The following is a 24,965-nucleotide window of genomic DNA, read 5'->3' as shown; positions in this document are numbered from 1 at the left end:
CATGGTATCTCTGAACCCACCATATTGTCTGCAGAACAGCTTTCATATACCGTATAGATTCAGTACAGTATTGCCAAAATATTCTCACCAGAAGTCACCATTGGCTCTCTGAAATGTCACGACAAGTTGCGAAATTGGCAACAGTGATTCAGTGCTGTTCTGGTGCTGCTGTTTTGGTCTGAATCTGTGAGGTAACCACGTCCCATTTATTTGAATATAACAGATGGAAATAAAAAGAGCTGAGAAATAAATGTGACGTTCGGAAATAAAAATCTCCTGAAATAAATAAAAGTGGTCCTTTGAAAAATGTCATTTTGAAATAAAAAAATAACTATGTATTTAGGGTGGTGTAGTGGTTAGCACTGTCGCCTCACAGCAAGAAGGTTCTGGGTTCGAGCCCCGTGGCCGGCGAGGGCCTTTCTGTGTGGAGTTTGCATGTTCTCCCCGTGTCCGTGTGGGTTTCCTCCAGGTGCTCCGGTTTCCCCCACAGTCCAAAGACATGCAGGTTAGGTTAACATGGGGTGGCCATGGCTTTGGATTGGGCTAAAGTGCCCTTGGGAATGGCACCTAACCCACAACTGCTCCCTGGGTGCTGCAGCATCGCTGCCCACTGCTCTGTGTGTGTGTGTGTGTGTGTGTGTGTGTGTGTGCGCTCATTGCTCACTTGTGTGTGTGTTCACTGCTTCAGATGGGTTAAATGCAGAGGTTAAATTTCACTGTGAATTTCCTGGCTTTTTACTGAACTATTATCATCACAATGGTCATATTGACTCGTATGTACATTTATTCTGGGTGCGATTTGCTGGGGGGGATCATCCCCCCCTCTGGTTTTTATCTCTGCTGAAAAAAAATCCTCGGGGACAACCCCGTCAATAAAACAAACAAACCAAAAAAAAAGTTGACATGACAGGCATGTTGTGACACAGTTTTCTATGGTCTACATTGCACTCACTTTCAAAATGACCTGAAGTGGCAGCTTTGATGTTCACGAACGTCCCCAGCAAATAGATACATTGTAGATAATAACAATATCTTTGCGTTCTATGCAGGGATGCAAACAGCGCGCCTTTTGGTGGATGCCGCCTTTTTCACGGCCGATTTTTTTTTTTAGGGGGGGCGTTGGAGTGTCTGATTATAGTTTCAAAGTAAATTCTGTATTAAAATTACTAAATAAGCAAATCCGTTACAGTCCATGAAACAGGAAGTATAAGGATGAGAAAAAAAAGAGTTTAAATCGGAAAGCTGCGCACAATGTGAACTGCGCCATCAGAGCAAACTGTTCATTTAGTATTCATGTATTTTAGTGATTTTTGAGTCACTGTCCATTTAATCCGGAGGGAGAGAAACATCACAGCAACGCGACAAGCAATGCGAACTTTGTTGTGTGTTACTGTTCGTGTATTTAGTCAGAGAGATAGGAAGATGAATTTACTATCTCTGGTTTAGTGTTCGTTTTCATTTAGTGTTATTCATTTGATATCATCGGATGTTATTGAGCTGTTAGCCTATTGTTACCTTAATTTTGTGATCTCATCTCATCTCATTATCTCTAGCCGCTTTATCCTTCTACAGGGTCGCAGGCAAGCTGGAGCCTATCCCAGCTGACTACGGGCGAAAGGCGGGGTACACCCTGGACAAGTCACCAGGTCATCACAGGGCTGACACATAGACACAGACAACCATTCACACTCACACTCACACCTACGCTCAATTTAGAGTCACCAGTTAACCTAACCTGCATGTCTTTGGACTGTGGGGGAAACCGGAGCACCCGGAGGAAACCCACGCGGACACGGGGAGAACATGCAAACTCCACACAGAAAGGCCCTCGCCGGCCCCGGGGCTCGAACCCAGGACCTTCTTGCTGTGAGGCGACAGTGCTAACCACTACACCACCGTGCCGCCTAATTTTGTGATGTTTCATGATAAAAAAATAAAAAACCATCCCCCCTTCTGTTTTTTTGACAAATCGCACCCTGCATTTATTTATGTTTGTTGTCTCACATTTATTTCAGGTTTTATTTCATAATTTTCAGTTTGGTTATGTGTTTGTTTGTTCGTTTATGACTTAAATGGCATTCCATAGAGCTCAGAATTAAGAACTTTATTAATCTTTATTGAACTTCAAACTTTTTTTCACAATAGAAAGGATAGTTTCATTGCTCTGTCTTTTTTTTCATTAAAACCTCATTTTTCTCGAAACAACCTTGGAGACCATCAGTTGTTTTTTGAATTATTATTGTTGAATTATTAATAAAGATGGTCTATGATACTGAAACTTGTATCAGCTGATTAATACCAATTAGATTTTTTCTTTAAAACAACTACACGCAATCAATCCTAAAGAACAAAACCACTCTATTCTTTTCATATATAAACATTTTCAGTTGCCAGAAATTCAAATAATTTTCACTTGTAACAGAATCTGATTCATTTGATTTGCATTCGTTATTTTTTTCTCTCCAGTATCCAGTATCTTTCCAATTTTTTTTTCTGGTATTGGCCTGATTCCAATCCTGAGTATCAGTTCAGTGCCCATTCTAATTATTAATTATTAGTGTTGATTGCATGGTTCTGTTTACCATTGATATTAGCTAACCTTATGTATTCTGGTGTCTTCTGGTACATAGTAAAAATGTACATAATCCTACTAACAGTAGAGATATAAACTCTTGTCGATGACTTATTTGATGTCACACTTGGGGATAAATAATGACTTACAAGCTACTGATTCGAACCTCCGCCATGATAACAGGGCAACGATGAGAAAGATTGGAAAATTTAGCTATCAAAATAATTTTTGAAGCTCCCACTTGTATTTATGGTTATGAGTAAAGTTAAACACAGACAGAGCTGGTCAAACAGCAGTTCAAAAAATATTTGAGATTTTCTAATCATCTTTCTATTCTGTTGTTTTTAAGAAAATGTGTATCTGATGTGGTATTATTAGCAGAGGTGGACAGTAACAAAGTACTTTTACTTGAGTACTGTACTTAAGTACACTTTTTGAGTATCTATACTTGATTTTTTTTTTTTTGGAAACTCATGACTTTAACTTCACTACATTTGAAAGGCAAATATCATACTTTTCACTCCACTACATTTCTATCAAGGTCCTCGTTACTCGTTACTATGAAGCAGCTTTGAAAGTGGATGTTTTTTCTTTTCTAAAATGTGATTGTTTTATCGCAGGTGACAGTGAGACAGTCTGTCAGTAATCACTAGGGTCACGTCACGTCTATAGACTGTATAAAATCAAGTTCAGTGATTTCTCAACAGCGTTATTTAACACGATCAGTTGATGGCAGAATGGAAGGAGGTGGTTCTTCTGGGGAATGCACGCACACCCATGGCCATACCTAGAACCCATGTTCCGGTTTTCTGAAAGGATTAAAGATACATTTAATTTTAAATGTTTGCCGAAAACGAACCACATCACGGCCTACAAAAACTCGCCGTCCAACCTGCGGGAGCATATTGAGGTATATAAACGTTTTATTCCAAGAGAAAGCTTGCAATGAAGTTGTCTGTGCTTTTAGAGCTAGCGATAACATTGCAAACATAGCTATGCAGTCTGGTTAGTCAAATGACTTTCTGTGGATTTGCCCGCCAAGTCGCCATCGCCTTGTCCACGGCTAATATTTACACATAACTTAGACACCGTTAGTTAGCATGTAAAAATGGAGTTATGCTAAAATAAATAACGTTAACTTATCTGAAGTCCTTGCAGAAATGTTTTAGCATAATCTTGCAAAATAAACAATGTAGAAATCTTTCTTTTCTAGTAGCGTTAGCTACCCAATATGATTTCGAGTTTGTTAGCATGTCAGGTGGAGCTTCACTGACTAGCTAGCTTAACGTTAAACCACCATGATGGCACAGCATGCGTTCATTTTGTGAATTCACATTTCTGTCTTTGGTAACGGCGTTCGGTTTTGTAAGCGTTGTGGCAATAATACAATGATGTGTTGACAGAAAATGTACTTTTAATACTTAAGTATTTTTAAAAACAAGTACTTCAGTACTTTAAGTAAAAATTTGACTGGACAACTTTCACTTGTATCAGAGTAACATTTGACCAGTGGGATCTGTACTTTGACTGAAGTAATGAAGTTGGGTACTTTGTCCACCTCTGATTATTAGCAGTGATACAGAAACGGTTTGCTTTCTACCAGCTTTATCATATCAACCTGTCATTTGGCGTTTGGTAGCTCGTCAGACAAAGCTACGTCTTGCAGATGGGAAAATGGATAGAAATGGCTAACTAACTAATGTTAGCAGTGCACCTGAAGCAAGCAGAAAATCATACCATTCAGCTGCATAATTCAAAGTCGACTACAGCTCTCAGGTCACTAAACTGGTACCTACAGTAACCTTATGGTCTAGTTATTGGGTCCAATTCCTGTCCAGTTTAGTCACAAAAGAATCAGCAATGTTTATTGGTAATATTTTCACACGCCACATTTTTATTCCCTAGCTTTTCTGCTATGCTGTCAACTGCTGCTCTGTGTTTAGCACTGGCCTCAATGGTCAGCCCCTCCACATCCCAGCAAAACCTGACCTCAGGTGAGCCCCAGCAGAAGATTTTTTCATCCCTGAGTCACCCCAGCTGGTCCCTAGGGCTGCAAGTTTATAGGGCCCTCCGGAGTGAAGGCTCTCACATCAACACCCTCATTTCTCCTGTACTGCTTGCCAACTCGCTGAGCGCGTTGAGCCACGCAGCCAAGGGAGCCACAGCTAGGCAGCTCCAGGAGCTCCTAAAGACTGACAAGGATGAAAAACAAGCTGAGAAATCTTCACCAAGTCCACTTAAATCCATGAGAAAAGCAAACGGAACCAGCTACACACTGCATGTTTCCTCAGCTATCTTCTCCAAACAGGTTTCCACTCTGGAGAGTGGCTTCCTGGAAGAGTTTGAACTGGATCATGTGGCTTTAGGTGCAGGGGATAAACTGGGAGATATGAAGAAGCTCAGCTCCTGGGCCAGAAGTGGAATGGGAGGCATAAAGGAGATGCCGCTGGGTGAAGGACCAGACGCTAAAGAAGGAGCCCTGATCTTGGCCAGTGCACTGCATTTTAAAGGTGAGAAAGATAAGAGAAACTGATCTGTCCAGATCAATACATTTTCCCCTTAAATTAACTGAAGCACCAAATCTGATTCAGACCACCACATAAGCATGCATGTAATGCTAAATGTTTGAAGGAAAATATATTTGCAGGTAAGTTTTGTGATCGTGTTATAAGAAGTATGCCTCGATATTACATTTCCGTCTGTCATAAAACAAGGCATACACTAGTGCAGTCAAGCTGATTATTATTATTATTATTATTATTATTATTATTATTATTATTATTATTATTATTATTTTCCTTGTGTAATTTACATAGTTAGTTTTAAAATCAACATCGACAGCTCCACACAACAGAGCGACCTGGCAGCCAAAATTCTCTCAATCTTCCGCTTTTAATGAAGCAAACCTGGCGGCCATGTTTGTTTACAAACTGCCAGTCACTCACTAGCGCAAAAGGTTTACATCTCCGATGTGTCTCTTTTCCAGTTTTTCGATGTCCGTTAGTATGCTTTTCTCTTGTAAATATGCATGAAGAATAGGTAATGAAGTTTTGGTAGCCTTTTGGGTGTTTAGTGTGTCTTCAGTTTCAGTTTTTAGTTCATTTACAGTATTTAGTGCTTAACCCTAGCAGTCGCACTGAATTAACCCCGTCTTCTCTCTCTCCTGGCCGACAAAGAAATTATTCTGTGGATGTGCAGCAGAAAAGTTTTGTCATCGAATCTTCGCATGAGCTCTGATGTGTGACGTTGTGTTGTCTTGACAACATGCAATATTATAACAATATTGCATGCTCATTCTCCGTTGGGGAGAACGGCGTAATACATGGAGGATAAGCGATATAATAACAATATTACATGCCATTAGTAAACCCACTAGAAGGGAATAGAATACATGTTTTTTATTCCATGGAAAAAGTGGCCCGTATGTATAATAATTAAATAATATTGTCTGGCGTTGAGTGGTATATCAGATATATTCCATTCAGCTATCATTATATTGAACGAGTTGAAGATGAGTTCAATATCATGCTAGCTGAATGGAATATACCACGAAAAAAAAGCCATTATTATTATACATCCGCATTCCTTTTGGGTGTTCAACACGTCTTTCTCTTTCAAAATTCTCTCAAAATCTTCCATATTTAACGAAGCAAACCTGGCGGCCATGTTTGTTTACAAATTGTCACAGTCACTCACTAGCGCTAAGTTTTACGTCTCTGACGTGTGATGTCATGTTGTCTTGACAATCATGCAGTCTTGACAAACCGTATTCAACGCTCATTCTCCATTGGGTAGAGTGATGTAATACACTTAGGATAAGCGATATGCTAACAATATTGCATGCGCATCTCATTATCTCTAGCCACTTTATCCTGTTCTACAGGGTCGCAGGCAAGCTGGAGCCTATCCAGCTTTGCCAAGGGCTACTACAGTGTTAGTGACTACGGGCGAAAGGCGGGGTACACCCTGGACAAGTCGCCAGGTCATCACAGGGCTGACACATAGACACAGACAACCATTCACACTCACATTCACACCTACGCTCAATTTAGAGTCACCAGTTAACCTAACCTGCATGTCTTTGGACTGTGGGGGAAACCGGAGCACCCGGAGGAAACCCACGCGGACACGGGGAGAACATGCAAACTCCACACAGAAAGGCCCTCGCCGGCCACGGGGCTCGGAACCAGACCTTCTTGCTGTGAGGCGACAGCGCTAACCACTACACCACCCTATATTGCACGCTATCGAACCAAATGAATGAAACCCACCAGAAGGGAATAGAACATATTTTATTCCATCAAAACATGTCCTGTATGGATAATCATTATTTGTATGGTCGACTGTGTCATACATGAGCAGTATGTGTTTGAAATATGGGTGCAAAATGTTTTTTTTTAATGGCTCATAACTCAAAGTTTGATTTGTTTTAGACAAATGCTTAGTTACCAAAACAGTACTACAATATGAGAAATAAATACCAGAATTTGAAATCTCTGACATGTTTAACCCTCATCCTACCATGCTATTTTACACCTTAATCTTACCATGTGGGGTCCGTTTGGACCCCAATACTTTTCTTTAAAATTAAAGCTTATAAAGACAAAATCACCAGATAAGTTTTGTTCAGAACATCTTGTATTAATAACAGTAATACACTAAAGGGCCCAAGGCATAAAGAACACACTTAACCTTCATCCTACCAGCCAATTTTACATACACAAACTACCAGGCGGGGTCCGTATGGACCCCAGGAGGGAATACCTTGAAATCAATGCAGTAAGAACCAATTCAATGCAGCAAACAGACATAACTTTATTGAAGAACAAAATCCACTATGGCTGAATATCAATGATGTATTATAAATGCAATAACATTGCAATAATATTGCAATAACTAGCAAACATGTAGCAAATTATAGCGCCACAAAAAAAATTGGCATTATATACATGATTTTTGCAGCTCATGCAGCTGTAAAACATTCTGGATTACAACTTAGGTCTTTTCTTACAGAATTTAAAACAAAAAAGTAATTGTAAAATAATTTCGGGCTTTTGTTTTGCAGCCTGTGCTTATTGCAGCAGTGGGGTCCACACGGACCCCAAGAAGGAATGCCTTGGTAGTTTCATTATGGAACATAAAAGAAATAAAAGAAGTTAACTTTCAGTGTGCTATTCAATTATAAAATGAAAGACAGATAAACTTTACTCTGGGGTCCGTTTGGACCCCAGTAACAAATTAATTATACCTTCACAATGCAAAAAGCTGATCTTCCGGTGCTTTAGTGTTTTAATTAAGACATAAATTCCGACAAATTCATAAAACGGTGAGGCAGTATGTCACATATTTTTAAAATGGCAAACAAACATATAGGTGCGGGGTCCAGATGGACCCCACTTGGTAGGATGAAGGTTAAATGTGGAGATACAGAGGACCAAAAATGCTCCAATTTTTTTTACAGACTTCAACAGTACATAAAGAGGTAAACATGCAATTGTCAAGTCAAGTCAGTTTATTTGTATAGCGCTTTTAACAACAGGCATTGTCACAAAGCAGCTTTACAGAAAAATATTTTGGATCTTCAGTTGCAGCTGTGTTGCAATATTTAAAGATATCTTGTCCCTGAGAACAAGTCCTGAAAATTCCTTGCATTGAGCTTAAATAGTGGGAACATTTTTTTCTGAAATCTGGTGATTTGAGGCAGATTTAACCAAACAAAGTGGCGTTCCACCCAGCTGACTAGTCAAGAGCATATAATAGCTGTATTCAAAATAGAGCAGCAGCAACTATACGTTTCAAACCATTTGAATTACATTAACATTATAGCATACACTCATAAGCCACTTCATTAGGAACATCCCATACCTGCTGTTTGATGCAGTTCTCTAATCAGCCGATCCCTTGACAGCAGCACAATGCATAAAATCACGCAGATACAAATCAAGAGCTTCAGTTAATGTTCACGTCAAACATCAGAATGGGAAAAAATTGTGATCTCAAAGTGTGACTTTCACTGTGCTGGTTTGCGCCAGATGAACTGGTTTGAGTGTTTCAGAAACTGCTGATCTCCTGGGGTTTTCACACACAACAGTCTCTCAAGGTTACACAGAATGGTGCGAAAAACAAAAAAACACTGAATGAGCGACAGTTCTGTGCATAGAAACAAACACCTTGTTGATAAGAGAGGTCAGAGGAAAATGGCCAGATTGGTTCGAGCTGCCAGGAAGGATATAGTAACTCAAAGAATCACTCTTTACAACAGTGGTGAGCAGAAAAGCATCTTGGCAGGCAACAGTCAGTTGTCAGGTCAGACAGGAGTCTGCTACTGGTACTGGTCTGCTACTTGTAACCTAGTACTACCTGCCGCATGGACGGGTGGTAACCCCCCCCCCCCCCCCCCCCCCCACCAGTGTATACTGGTGAGGAGGGTGGCATGTCACCCAGCAGGTTAAAAACAAGACCTGTCTCAGGGCAGATGAGCTCCTGGAGAGTCAATGGCCAACATGTAACTGGTGGTTCTGACTGTCAACTCGACATCAGCTCCAGCATTAAGCAACAAGTCGTCTCTGTGACCATCTGAGCTATGCTCTGTTGTCTACAAACGGAGGTTCTCACCAAGGGATGCTGCCCTTGCACCAGGCAGTGTCGGCATCTCAGGTGCAGCCTCACAGTTTATAGTATTATTAGTATTAATGGTAGTACAGACTAGGAGAGAAGAAATGGCTACCGCATACGGGGGAACGGATGCACCACACGATATGGCAGTGGTGACAAGTAGACAATGTCCGTATCCTGCTACCGCGCTCGGGGTGACCAACGGACGACAACATCTCCATAAGTATAACGCGCCCAAAAAACAGCTTTTTACTCTCGGCATTTGGAATGTTCACACGACTAATGACAGCGACTTTTTGATAAGACCAGAACGTGCAACAGCACTCATTTGTTGTGAACTAGAGAAAGCTAATATTGACATCTATGCTCTGAGTGAAGTACGGCCACCTAGCACTGGGAATATAGTTGAGAAAAGTCATACAATTTTCTAGAGTGGTGGAGTGGAGAGAATAGCAGGCGTTGGCTTTGCTATTTCCAACAGGCTAGCTGCTCAAGGTGTCAGTCCAATACCAATCAGTGACAGATTCATGTCACTGCACATACAGTTGAGGAGCAGTGGTTATTTGTCTCTCATCAGTGTATATACGCCAACCATGCAAAGATCACCTGAAGAGAAGGAGGTCTTCTATGGAAGGCTTGGAAGTTGCATATCTGCAGCTGATAATGACCTCATCTTAATCCTGGGTGACTTTAATGCTCATATGGGTAAAGACCGGAAATCACAGCCGAATGTTATTGGCAAACATGGTGTCGGAAACATGAACCCCAATGGCCTTATGCTGTTGGAATTCTGTACCAGATTTCAATTCAGCATAATGGGTACAATGTTCCAATTGAAAGATAGTTTGAAGAACACATGGCAACATCTACGTTCGAAGCACTGGCACCAGCTTGACCATGTTCTATCGAATCAGGCTGCCAGACAGTATATTAAAGTGACAATGGTCAATCAAGCTACACAGCAAATTCCCCAGTGTTGAATTAACACCCAGAGTGTTGATTTAACACCCTATGTGTCCAATTGGATACAAATGAACTCTGAAAGTGTTAATTCAACACCGGGGAATTTGCTGTGTACAAACTGCTTTATTGATCATAAGCTTCTAGTGTCCAAGTGTTGCTTCTCTCTCAAGTTCTGTCTCACCGTGGGCGGCACGGTGGTCTAAGTGGTTAGCACGGTCACCTCACAGCAAGAAGGTTCTGGGTTTGAGGCCGGCGGGGCCTTTCTGTGTGGAGTTTGCATGTTAATATGGGACGGCCTTGGGCTGAGGTGCCCTTGAGTGAGGCACCTAACTCACAACTGCTCCCCGGGCGCTGTTAGCATGGCTGCCCACTGCTCTGGGTATGTGTGTGTGTGTGTGTGTGTGTGTGTGTGTGTGTGTGTGTGTGTGTGTGTGTGTGTGTGTGTGTGCTCATTGCTCACGTGTCTGTGCATGTGTGTGTTCACTGCTTCAGATGGGTTAAATACAGAGAGGAATTTCACAAGCATGTGATGAATTAAATTTCTTCTTCTTCTTCTTAAAGAAGAAACTACAAGACCACCAGAAAAGTTGGACAAGCGCTTGGATAATGACAAGAAAGCAAGGTTAGAGCAGTTTCTCGATGAGAGGTTGTGCACTTGTAACACTGACTATGACGAGCTTAAAGAAATTCTCCAAAATGCAATGACCCATGTGTTTGGAAAGAAGAAGAGGAGAGTGAATGATTGGTTTGATGATCAAGATGCAGAAATTCAAAATCTCTTACAAGACAATCTGGACAGACACACTTTGAGAAGACACATTAGAGTGCTCAAGGACAAGTGGTTCCAACAAAGAGCTGAAGATGCAGAGTGGTACTCCAAGGAAAAGAATCCTTAGTGAGTTCTATGCCACTCTGAACTCTGTCCATGGTCCTAGAGCTAGATCTTTGCATCCAATAAGGTCCAAAAACGGTGAGCTCCTGACTGCTCCCGATGTTATCAAGGACAGATGGGTTGAGCATTTTAGTGATCTGTTAAACCAGCCAACTGATGTCGACTTAAGCATTGCTGATGAGATAGACCAGCTCCCAATCATTAAATCAATGGATCACCCAACTGAAGTGCAAGAACTGGCTCAAGCTCTAATGAACACCAGATTAGGGAAAAGCCCAGGTGCTGATGGAAACCCTCCTGAAGTACGTGTGTATGGCGGTAGCCACCTAAAGGCTTTTCTACTTACCTTGTTCAACATCATCTGGGCTTCAGAGATAATCCTCTTGGACTGGATTGATGCGATTATTGTTATTTTGTTTAAAAAGGGTGACAAAAGTGAATGTAGAAACTATAGAGGCATATCCCTACATAGTGTTGCTGGGAAAGTCTTTGCTGATATCATCCTTTAAAGGTTGCAACTTCTAGCGGAATTAATATACCTGGAGTCCCAGTCAGGGTACCGTAAGGGATGGAGTACTATCGATGGGATTTTCATGTTTCGCCAGCTGATGGAAAAAAACAGAGAGCAGTGCAGTAACTTGTATATAGCCTTTGTGGACTTCGTTAAAGCGTTTGACACTATCAATCGCGAGCTACTTTTCATCATCTTTTGCGAACTAGGCTATCCATCAAAGTTCACAAGAATCATCAAGAAGTCATATATTGATGTACACGCAAGACTCATTATTGATGGTGAATTAACCCAGCCTCTTCAATGCAATAGTGGTGTTAAACAAGGCTGCAAACTAGCACCTGTGATCTTTGGCATATATTCAGCAGTGCTACTGTGGTTGGCTTTCAAGGACGTCAAGCAGAAATGTATTATACAGATTAGATTCCGTTAAGATGGTGATCTCTTTAATATGAGCAGACTTAAGGCAAAGACTAAAATACTAACAGAGTACATCAGGGAGGCCCAGTACACTGATGACATTGCAAGATTCAGCGATACGCCAGAGGGCCTGCAGCTGCTTCTGACATCCTACAACAACTTGGCAAAGCACATGGGCCTGCGTATTAATACAACCAAAACACAAACCATGTGCATTGGTAATACAGCGGATTTTTACATAGACGATACGCTAAATTAGCAACAATGTCACCCGCTTTAAGTACCTCGGCGGCTATGCCACCAGTGACTGCTCTATGCAGGAGGAACAACCATCTCGTATTCAGGCGACATAATGTGCGGTTGATTACAGAAGAGAGTGTTTGATTCCCATGACCTAACAGTCTCAACTAAAATCAGTGTGTATAATCAGTGCCTAATGCCTATTCTAATGTATGGTAGTGAGACGTGGACTTTATATCAATGCGAGGTTAAGCTGCTTCATACAATACAACAGCGCCATCTACGTCTTATCTTAAAGATTAAATGGGATCATTTCGTCAGCAACGAAGATGTGCTGAAGAGGGCAGGGGTCGACGACATCGAATTTCATCCATCCATTATCTCTAGCCGCTTTATCCTGTTCTACAGGGTCGCAGGCAAGCTGGAGCCTATCCCAGCTGACTACGGGCGAGAGGCAGGGTACACCTTGGACAAGTCGTCAGGTCATCACAGGGCTGACACAGAGACAAACAACCATTCACACTCACATTCACACCTACGGTCAATTTAGAGTCACCAGTTAACCTAACCTGCATGTCTTTGGACTGTGGGGGAAACCGGAGCACCCGGAGGAAACCCACGCGGACACGGGGAGAACATGCAAACTCCGCACAGAAAGGCCCTCGCCGGCTGCTGGGCTCGAACCCAGAACCTTCTTGCTGTGAGGCGACAGCGCTAACCATTACACCACCGTGCCACCCACATCGAATTTCAGTGAGTGAAAAGTCGCTTACAGTGGTTCAGTCATGTCTGTCGAATGAATGATGGCAGACCAGCAAAGGAACTCTTTATATGGTGAACTGGCTCATGGTTCTTGACCGATAGGACGTTCTAAACTTTGCTTTAAAGACATTTGTAAGAATGTTTTAAAGTGCGGCCGTTTCTTAGACGTATGGCAAACTTGGGTGGAAAACGGACAAAAATGTATAAAGCTAATAAGTTTAGCATGCGACTCCTACAACTTGAAGAGAATCACAGAGTATGACAAGCGCAAGGAAAGGAGAGGAGAGAAAAATAAATAATACTATACTGTTTTTTAATTTATTTATTTAAATTACCCATTTTCGGGCTGAAGCATTAATATGCAACAGCAGAAGACCACATTGGGTTCCACTCCTGCCAGCCAAGAACAGGAACCTTAGAATCAAGAACAAGTTCCTATTAAAGTGGCCAGTGAGTGAATTACTAATAGCATTAGTGTGCTATTTTTGTGCGTGGTCATGCCTGTCCGTAACCACTTAATACATTTATTAATAATATTCATATTCTTAATCCACAGTTCAGTCAGTGGATTATTCATACAGAATTACATTTCTGCTCATTAGCTCGTTATGCCAATACTGTATTTCCACTTCACACCCAATCCCAAATAAAGGCTAAAGCAGTTCTTGACTGAAATAAAGACTAGGGGTGTAACAGTTGGATGATTTGGAACGATGTATTGATTTAAAAGGCAATTATTTGAAATGAATCAGGCAACAGTCCTAAATTTATAATTGCTAATTATAATTTATTATCAAAAAAAGGTGGACAATAATTAATATTTTTAAACTGATGAGTAAATTGACTAACAAAGTGATTTGCCCATAACGTAACATGTACCATAGCAGATTTAACAGTATCTTCAATTATCAAATAATTGCCTTAAAGCGAGAGATGGAAATTTAGTTCCCTCTGAAATTTGCTCATTGTGATATATGTTTATTTCTGTAATATCTCACAAAATATCAGGCCATTCTGTGGCTGGGAAGTTATTTAATTTGAGGGGCTTCCCGAGCAAATAATGTGCATGAAATCGCTCGCTTCACGCAGACCGAGGAAGTCCATATGTGTGTGCATGCACAGGTTTACCTTGACCGTGCACTGACAGTTCCATCATTCTGTCGCTAAACGAACAGCTGATCACACCGAGGTGCTCGCTGACCACCAATATTTATTAGTTTGGTCCTGCATTTCTTTTCCTTCGCATATACTGTAACATAACGTCTTTTCTACTCACTTTCCATTACTGTAGTCGGTCTTTCACGTTTCATTTGCACACTTGCGTCCGTCATTTTTCTCTCCTGTTTCAAATTTATATCCCACAATGCCCTGTGTGAACGGGGAAAGCCCACCACATGATGCATGACGCAGTATCTTGAATTGGGTCATGGTGAAGCAGGAAAAAATAGTGGCGAATTTAGGGCCATGTGGCTTTAAATTCATTAATTGTTCTATTTTTAAAAAATCTAATACAATTGGAAGTCTGTGATTCGAATTCAGTAGCTTTCGATCCACTAAAGAAAAATAATTGAGTGTCGGGGAAAATTCTTTTTATGACCTACACTTGAAAACTCTGACGGGCAGTATAGCTTTAAGGATTAAGATTGTACAGTATTATATGAAGTGGAAGCCTGAGGTTGACACCCCTAATAAAGACAGTGTTTGCGTCCTTCTCCCAACATTTTTTGGGTTTATCACTTAAAAATGAACACATTTTGGATGAGACAACAGCAAAGCTACCTGAAGTAATTCTCAGGTATGTGACAGACAATCATATAATTGTAGGATACAGAATGATCATTGTCACATACTGCTACAAGGAAGGTATATATGGGTCTGTCTCAGAAACTGGGTACTGTGGGGGTCCCCCACTAAATATACTCACAGTTAATAAACTATACGGTTTTGAATGGTGATGTTGGTTTTAATTTGAAATAAAATGATGAAAGAAATAATACAGATAAAACTAAATCTTTGATGTGAATACTCTATTCAGAATTTGACAAAAATTCTGCAAATTTGTAGAAAAATGGCGGCTTGATCTGGGACATGATAAATGGTTGACTACATCGCATTCCCTTAAAAAGGTTGTAGTCCACTGAAAAGTCTACAGTTATCACTAATTGTATTTTAAGTTGTAACTTTATACACCTAAGGATTGGTGCGCTCACAGAATAATCATAACCATAATAAAACATCATGCAAAATATTTCATCACTGTCGTAACTCCATTTTCCGCATACCCAAAACCAATACGATCGTGTGTTTTGATCTAAACGGAAAGCCTCAGGGTCAAGGTCACTACCTCACCAAAAATAGTAACTTAAAATCACTACGCCATATAAACATTTAGTTATAAATCTGCGATTTTGTTTTTTAAAACGCAAGCTGAAAGTTAGGTATATAATACGTTTCTTACAGAATATGTTACGATAGTAGCTGGTCTTGTATGAATTTCTGAGCTATAAAATGAGTTGTGGTATATTTTTTTACCGTAGCGTGTTATTTGTGTGCGGGGAAGGACACACATTAACAATTTGCATGTGTAGAATGGAATTTTCCACTCCAACAGTTAGAAGTTGATCGTGCTTCCATTTGCGGTCTTTCTGTTACGCGGGTGATCTGTTCAAACGCTATCACCGAAAAGGTGATAACCTTTTAGTGTCCGGTGCGGTAGTGATGTCCCGTTGCTCGCGCGCCGCAGCAGAGACCCACGCGACCTTCAGCCGGTACAGTCGCTGTTCTTTTCCCACCGCCGTTATTCTCATCTTTCCGGTGTGTTCTTGATTTTTCCATTGTGTCCTATTCCGCCATATCAAATACTCCAAATGTATCATATTATTCATATTCAAGTGAATAATCAATTCAGTCATCATAACTTGGCATTTTTAACCCAATCAATCAAAAAGAGGAAATTTATTCAATATTTTCACTCATCTGTGAAGGAAGGGCTTTAATTCTTCATGATGTAGTTATTTTATATGCAAATCAATTTTACAAAAGCATTTGAATTGTAATCAAAAACATTTTCCACAGTGGAGGCCAGATAAAGCAAGATACTATCTTTATTCTTATTAAACATGACAAAAGAAACATTGAGTGTTAGGTAAATGCAAAAAAAAAAAAAAAGTAAAATTAGAAAATTTATTTTATGACCATAATGTCGGGCGGCACAGTGGTGTAGTGGTTAGCGCTGTCGCCTCACAGCAAGAAGGTCCTGGGTTCGAGCCCCGTGGCCGGCGAGGGCCTTTCTGTGTGGAGTTTGCATGTTCTCCCTGTGTCCGCGTGGGTTTCCTCCGGGTGCTCCGGTTTCCCCCACAGTCCAAAGACATGCAGGTTAGGTTAACTGGTGACTCTAAATTGACCGTAGGTGTGAATGTGAGTGTGAATGGTTGTCTGTGTCTATGTGTCAGCCCTGTGATGACCTGGCGACTTGTCCAGGGTGTACCCCGCCTTTCGCCCGTAGTCAGCTGGGATAGGCTCCAGCTTGCCTGCGACCCTGTAGAAGGATAAAGCGGCTAGAGATAATGAGATGAGATGAGATGAGATGAGATGAGATGAGATGAGATGAGACCATAATGTCCCAAATGAGAGACCAGTTTCTGAGAGGGACCCATATATATATATATATATATATAAGAGAGTCTTGATAGTACACAGTGTATACTGGTTGTTCAAAGTATGCCATTCTGAACACTGTGAGTGTTTTATGTTGGTTATGTCGTGGGCTTTGTGTGTGTAGGACGCAGTAACAAGTGTCTTCTCTGTCGTCCTCCTCTGCATACGGCACATTGATAACACCGTTAGTTTGTTCCTTACAAGAGATTGTTGGGAACGGGTCCAGTACAGATTGTGCTCATGATGACACTAGACGTAGATTGATTGTGTGCTGGTGCTTGATAAATAGACTACGTACAAGTGCACGTCTGCTCTGTTTGTTTCAGATTTGATTAGTTGTTACAGAATTGCATCTCGGGGGGTTCATGTTGTATGCAGCTGATTAAAATGTGTACCCACTAAAATCACCAGTGCTAAATTAACTATAATTGAGACAAATTTACTACAGGTTAATTTCCTCGCAGATTATTCAGCGTTAGTGATTTTTTTTTTCCCCTTTGTGGAATGTAAATGTGTACCTGGAAACATGTGAAAACCTTGTGTGTGTGTGTGTGTGTGTGTGTGTGTGTGTGTGTGTGTGTGCTCCCTCAGTTGGTCTGCACAGCTGATAACTAATGATACTCCAGTCTATCATGGAGAGCTTATTTATCTTCCTATAGGGGGTGATGTGTCCTCCTGAATAATTTAGGAACAAGCGTCCAGAGCTCTTTCCCCACGGTGAGACCTTCTATCTGCACACACTGCGCTGCTGCTTTTAGTCCTCACTAGGCATTCCATTTAGTCTGCTTACGTGTTTTGGACAGATTTCTGCATCACCTGATTTCTTCTCTCTAGGACACTGTAAAGTATTTCACTGCACTGTAATGGACCGTATATTCGTATACACTGGGGCAAAAAAGTATTTAGTCTGTCACCAATTGTGCAAGTTCTCCCACTTAAAAAGATGAGAGAGGCCTGTAATTTTCATCATAGGTATACCTCAACTATGAGAGACAAAATGAGAAAAAAAAATCCAGAAAATCACATTGTCTGATTTTTAAAGAATTTATTTGCAAATTATGGTGGAAAAGAAGTATTTGGTCAATAACAAAAGTTCATCTCAATACTCTGTTATATACCCTTTGTTGGCAATGACAGAGGTCAAACGTTTTCTGTAAGTCTTCACAAGGTTTTCACACACTGTTGCTGGTATTTTGGCCCATTCCTCCATGCAGATCTCCTCTAGAGCAGTGATGTTTTGGGGCTGTCGCTGGGCAACACGGACTTTCAACTCCCTCCAAAGATTTTCTATGGGGTTGAGATCTGGAGACTGGCTAGGCCACTCCAGGACCTTGAAATGCTTCTTACGAAGCCACTCCTTCGTTGCCCGGGCGGTGTGTTTGGGATCATTGTCATGCTGAAAGACCCAGCCACATTTCATCTTCAGTGCCCTTGCTGATGGAAGGAGGTTTTCACTCAAAATCTCACGATACATGGCCCCATTCATTCTTTCCTTTACACGGATCAGTCGTCCTGGTCCCTTTGCAGAAAAACAGCCCCAAAGCATGATGTTTCCACCCCCATGCTTCACAGTAGGTATGGTGTTCTTTGGATGCAACTCAGCATTCTTTCTCCTCCAAACACGACAAGTTGCGTTTTTACCAAAAAGTTCTATTTTGGTTTCATCTGACCATATGACATTCTCCCAATCCTCTTCTGGATCATCCAAATGCTCTTTAGCAAACTTCAGATGGGCCTGGACATGTACTGACTTAAGCAGGGGGACACATCTGGCACTGCAGGATTTGAGTCCCTGGCAGCGTAGTGTGTTACTGATGGTAGCCTTTGTTACTTTGGTCCCAGCTCTCTGCAGGTCATTCACTAGGTCCCCTCGTGTGGTTCTGGGATTTTTACTCACCATTCTTGTGATCATTTTGACCCCACGGGGTGAGATCTTGCGTGGAGCCCCAGATCGAGGGAGATTATCAGTGGTCTTGTATGTCTTCCATTTTCTAATAATTGCTCCCACAGTTGATTTCTTCACACCAAGCTGCTTATCTATTGCAGATTCAGTCTTCCCAGCCTGGTGCAGGTCTACAATTTTGTTTCTGGTGTCCTTTGACAGCTCTTTGGTCTTGGCCATAGTGGAGTTTGGAGTGTGACTGTTTGAGGTTGTGGACAGGTGTCTTTTATACTGATAACGAGTTCAAACAGGTGCCATTAATACAGGTAACGAGTGGAGGACAGAGGAGCCTCTTAAAGAAGAAGTTACAGGTCTGTGAGAGCCAGAAATCTTGCTTGTTTGTAGGTGACCAAATACTTATTTTACCGAGGAATTTACCAATTAATTCATTAAAAATCCTACAATGTGATTTCCTGGATTCTTTCCCCCCATTCTGTCTCTCATAGTTGAGGTATACCTATGATGAAAATTACAGGCCTCTCTCATCTTTTTAAGTGGGAGAACTTGGACAATTGGTGGCTGACTAAATACTTTTTTGCCCCACTGTATAACAAATAAAGGCTTATCTGTAAACATGCCTCAGCACTTTTATCGTCTGTATCCCGTGCTAAAGGGTTTTAAACATTCACAAGGCTATAATGCTGGAATATTTCTGTAGATCACATTCTGGAAGTTTGAAGAATGATTTTTGGAATAATACAACAAGTTGAACACACTTTACCATTAATGAGCTTTTTAGCATGTATAATAATTGAAGTATGATTAATGCACTTGGGTTGAAAGTACCGCCTGCAACCATGGATGACTGGATTAAAAGCATGGTTTTGCCTTCATACTTCTTTCTTCCGTCACTTTCTTTTTCTTGATAATATTGATTCTCCTTTCAACAGGCAGAGGTGGTATGAAGTCTGATTGTCTGTCTTTTTCAATACAACGCACCAGTGAAAATAACTGATGATTGACTGTGGATTGATAAGTAATCTAATTAATTTCTTTTGTTTCACGTTTCAACTTAATTATGCTGGGGTTTTTTTTTGTTGTTTTTTTTTTTCGCCTCACATGCCACAGGAGTTGGTTGGTCACGTTCATTCAGAACTGAAATACACAAATTAGATTAGACACTAGATTAGAGCACACGAATGAGATTATGAAAATTGACTTGAGCTTGGATTTATAAATTTGACAAGTAAATCATATTATGGCTGGAGGGTCCAATAGTAATTTCGTTCCATACATACACCATTTCTTTCCCACATCCATCAAAACCATTTTCTTTTTCTCTTCCTCCATATTTGAGCACGCTTTTTTTTTAAAGAGTTCAGTCAGTCAGTCCACATTATTATTGTTGTTTTTCTCTGCTGAGTTTGGCTATAATTATAATCAGTGAAATCTTCCTCCAGTCCACTCAAGTCCATACAGTATATAGAGGATATTGCATGGTTGTGCGAAGATATGAAGTTTATCGTTGCAGCGTATTGGCTAACTTTGTTTGAGCACTCGCCAAGCTTGGTGAGCACCTCTCAGGAAGCATTCGCCGCATGTATCAGACCCGTACATGACTTAACTGGGGGGTGTCCATTTTGACAATTGTTCATAAAGTATTCTGAAGTTCCATATAATTTAACTTCTTTATGTATTAACTAAATGAGTATTGGAACAAATGAATAGCTCCATGAGATCCCTGGTGAGTTTTTTTGGACATTTTTTGTACATATACCACCCCTGTGCTATATACAAACTCTTCTGAACCCCCACTTTGTGCGGCCCTGATAAATATATACACATAATTGAAGATACCTGTTATAGTTCACATGCATATAAAAATAAAAGCATTTTCTGTATCATTATTGGGGGCCCAATAATGGACTTTACAGGCCCGCGATACGTGCAAAGAGGCACTGTGCCCCTTTCTGGAAAATTTCTGGATCCACCAGTGAGTCCATTTAAAAAGCTCTCTGATGCATGGATTCTGTATATTTCAATGTCATTTGCTAGCACTGTGTTCACTCTTAATCATTTTTTTAATAACTCAAATAAATTAACCGATTAAAAACTGCTCCGGTATTGTCTCAAATACTTGACTTTTTTTCATCCAATAAGAATAGATTTCGGTGGCACAGTGGTGTAGTGGTTAGCGCTGTCGCCTCACAGCAAGAAGGTCCGGGTTCGAGCCCCGTGGCCGGCGAGGGCCTTTCTGTGTGGAGTTTGCATGTTCTCCCCGTGTCCACGTGGGTTTCCTCCGGGTGCTCCGGTTTCCCCCACAGTCCAAAGACATGCAGGTTAGGTTAACTGGTGATTCTAAATTGACCGTAGGTGTGAATGTGGGTGTGAATGGTTGTCTGTGTCTATGTGTCAGCCCTGTGATGACCTGGCGACTTGTCCAGGGTGTACCCCGCCTTTCGCCCGTAGTCAGCTGGGATAGGCTCCAGCTTGCCTGCGACCCTGTAGAAGGATAAAGCGGCTAGAGATAATGAGATGAGATGAGATCTCTGTAAAAATAATTATAATGGTAAAAAAGATCCTTTTTTTTTTTAAAAATGATCAGAGACAATCATGAGGAAAAGGGGAAAAAAAGCAATAACAGTGAAGGGGACCACTATAAAGATATGTAAGGAATGGGGTAAAGGTGAGAAAATAAGAGGAGGTAATGAAGGGGGGGGGGGAGCCAGGAGATACTTTTCTTGGGGCAAATTTGATCAGATACATGGTTTAACACACAAGCCAGATACGCGCGATGGAAGTGGTAATATGGCAGTCAGATGGCTTCACTCGTCTCTAGGAAGGGGAATAAGCTATGAATCTGTGGTTGGTAGAAGAGAGCAACTGGACTTGCTTGAAAAGTCTTGAAGACGTTTCGCCTCTCATCCGAAAGGCATCCTCAGTTCTGTCTGTCTAATAGGGAGTATCAAGTATTTATCCTCTCATGGATCATCATAGAATCCGAATCAGAATGCTGATGGCTGCATTGTACGTGGCTGATGACACCCACCTCTGTTCAGTGATGGTCGTTCCAGGTTGACAAAAATGAATGGTCCTCTCTGGCTAAGATGTCTGCCAGAGAGGATCGGATGAGAGGCGAAACGTCTTCAAGACTTTTCAAGCAAGTCCAGTTGCTCTCTTCTACCAACCACAGATTACTATGTACCTGGATGACTGAGTATCTTCACAGATATGTTTCTACGCACTTTGGGATGAGATCCCTTCGACTGGTGCGGGAGTATGAGAGGACTTCCAGAAAACTGGCAGACATCTTAGCCAGAGAGGATCGTTCATTTTTGTCAACCTGGAACGACCATCACTGAACAGAGGTGGATGTCATCAGCCACCTACAATGCAGCCATCAGCATTCTGATTCGGATTCTATGATGATCCATGAGAGGATAAATACCTGATACTCCCTATTAGACAGACAGAACTGAGGATGCCTTTTGGATGAGAGCCGAAACGTCTTCAAGACTTTTCAAGCAAGTCCAGTTGCTCTCTTCTACCAACCACAGATTACTATGTACCTGGATGACTGAGTATCTTCACAAATAAGCTATGAACTCTCCAGATTTTATATAGAGCTTCGTGGGTGCAGCGGATAGCATGTCCACCTCATAGCTCCAAGCTCCCAAGTTTGATCTTGTGTTGGATTTCTGTATGAGTTTCCTCCAGGTTCTCTGGTTTCCTCCCACCTCCCAAACACACACCATTAGGTGGCTTGGCTATACTAAATTGCCTCTAAGTGTCAAAGTGTGTGTGTGTGTGTGTGTGTGTGTGTGTGTGTGTGTGTGTGTGTGTGTGTGTGGTACCCTGTGATGGACTGGCATGTCATTTAGGTTGAATTCTTCCACCTTCCTGGAGATAGACTCCGGATTCACCGTGAACCTGACCAGAATAAAGCGATTACTGAAGAGGAATGAAGGAAGGAATATTGTAGCTACATGTATCTGGTTCTCTCCACTTCCCTTTGTGTGAATGCGCTCCCACACTCTGGCTTTTAAAAAACATGACAATAGGGAGCTTTTTAGAGGCAGACTGTTTGTAAAGGTTAGCAGCATCATGGCTTTGGTGTATCCAACAATGCACCATCTGAGCAACAGTAAATCATGCTCTTTCCAGGTTGTTGCACAGAGCTTTTTTTATTTATCGTAGCGTTGACATGTCGTAGAGAAAGGAACACGTGATTGGTCTTTTGCAGTGTTAATCAAATGGCCTCCTCCAGTGAAAGTGAGCGTAGACAGAAAGAAAACCATTAGGTTCTCGTGTAACAGCTATAATACTGGCCTGTGACGCTAATTATAGTCTCCAGTCCGGTTGTTGAAATCCACAGCAGTGTAGTTTCCTGTTTTATTTGTGCTGCTGTAACGTATATGTGACAAACAAAGCCGCCATCGTCGTCGTCTTCTAACTTGACTCACCGGGTGATCATGAGACTCCCTCGTGAGTCAAATCAATTATATTGTACTAGAAATTGTGTTGTAGCTGTGGAAGAACAGATTTGTACAGTCGGTCTCTGTAGTATCCTCAACTCTCTTGTTCTGGTTTGTCTGTTTCCTCTTCTGCTAATTATCCCTCCCCACTTCTGCATATGCTGATCTTTTACACTGCTGTTGTACGCTTATGAGAGCATTCAAGGACAGAATGGCAGAAAAGAGAGAGAGAGAGAGAGAGAGAGAGAGAGAGAGAAAGGACAGACAGAGGGCCGGTAGTCCTACCCAGGAGAGAGTCTGTCCACTGCAGTTAATTAATTAAGCCTTTGTTCTTCCTCTGTCACATACAAACAGTAATGGAAGAGGGGGAGAGAAAAAAAAAAGAAAGAATCAACTCTCTCCCAAAAAACACCCACACGCAATAAACATGGAAATGGGCACAAACCCACAAGTGCACATCCGTGTACGCTTTAATAAAAGCATCTCCCAAAGCAGCACGCTGTTCTGTAATCAGAGTTGATGAGAGAGGAGGAAAATGGCTTACCTCATTTTGTTTTGTCCTTTTATTTTTCTCCCTGAGCATCGTTTGTGGTTGGGCGCTTGGGTTATTTAAAGTGGGAGTGGAATCGTGATGCAAAGCCTCACAATAGTGGTATTGTTTGGTTTTTTTTTTTTCCTGTAGTGTAATTAATGGAATAGATGTCTCACTATGGCCAGGTTCCTCTCCAGTTCTCTCTCTCTCTCTCTCCTTTTTCTTTTTCTTTCTCTGTTGTACATCAGATGTGACATCACCCAGATGAACATGCAGGTTTGATTGTCTCGCAGCCAAAACTGTGGTGTTGAGAACTTGCATGGCATTTTAGGCACTCGCACTGCAGAAATCCTCTCTTACTTCACTACCCATTAATAACCGACAGATACCATGACTTGTGTTTTGGAGTACTCGGGTTTCGTCATCTCTATAATCAGTAACCAAAGATATCTTTCTCCTTCAATTGTTTTCACACGTCTAATTGAAGCTTTTGCATACCATCGACTCGTACGCTGTGTTTGGCACAGAGGTGGACAAAGTACCCAACTTCATTACTGAAGTCAAAGTACAGATCCCACTGGTCAAATGTTACTCTGATACAAGTGAAAGTTGTCCAGTCAAATGTTTACTTCAGTTAAAGTACTGAAGTACTTGCTTTTAAAAACACTTAAGTATTAAAAATACATTTTCTGCCAACACATTGTTGTATTATTGCCACAACGCTTACAAAACCGAACGCCGTTACCAAAGACAGAAATGTGAATTCACAAAATGAACGCATGCTGTGCCATCATGGTGGTTTAACGTTAAGCTAGCTAGTCAGTGAAGCTCCACCTGACGCTAGCAAACTCTTTTCAAACTCGAAATCATATTGTGTAGCTACCGGTAACGCTACTAGAAAAGAAAGATTTCTACATTCTGTTTATTTGGCAAGATTATGCTAAAACATATTTCTGAAAGGACTTCAGATAAGTTAACGTTATTCATGTTTGCGTAACTCCGTTTTTACATGCTAACTAACAGTTAACTAGCTATGTGTTAACGTTAGCCGTGGACAAGGCGATGGCAACTTGGTGGGAAAATTCATAGAAAGTCATTTAACTAACCAAACTGCATAGCTACATTTGCAACGTTATCGCTAGCTCTAAAAGCACAGACAACTTCGTTGCAAGCTTTTTCTTGGAATAAAACGTTTCCATCCCTCAATACACTCCCGCAGGTTGGACGGTGAGTTTTTGTAGGCCGTGATGTGGTCGTTTTTGGCAAACAAAACAAACATCTCATCTCATCTCATTATCTCTAGCCGCTTTATCCTTCTACAGGGTCGCAGGCAAGCTGGAGCCTATCCCAGCTGACTACGGGCGAAAGGCGGGGTACACCCTGGACAAGTCGCCAGGTCATCACAGGGCTGACACATAGACACAGACAACCATTCACACTCACA

The 24,965-nt window shown here is 41.3% G+C and overlaps 1 protein-coding gene across 1 annotated transcript in view; it reads left to right on the top strand.

The window, feature by feature from the left end:
* serpinh2 (serine (or cysteine) peptidase inhibitor, clade H, member 2) overlaps positions 1-24,965 on the top strand; it is a 79,030-nt gene that overhangs the window by 5,712 nt on the left and 48,353 nt on the right. The window contains exon 2 of the mRNA XM_060924823.1: positions 4,478-5,082. Coding sequence (XP_060780806.1) covers positions 4,488-5,082 — 595 coding nt within the window. The 5' untranslated portion in view covers positions 4,478-4,487. The remainder of the gene's footprint in view (positions 1-4,477; positions 5,083-24,965) is intronic.

The sequence above is a fragment of the Neoarius graeffei genome, chromosome 1 (genome assembly GCF_027579695.1).
Source record: "Neoarius graeffei isolate fNeoGra1 chromosome 1, fNeoGra1.pri, whole genome shotgun sequence".
Taxonomy (NCBI): domain Eukaryota; kingdom Metazoa; phylum Chordata; class Actinopteri; order Siluriformes; family Ariidae; genus Neoarius; species Neoarius graeffei.
Note: the sequence above shows the minus strand (reverse complement) of the source record. Positions and strands in the feature narration are given on the sequence as shown.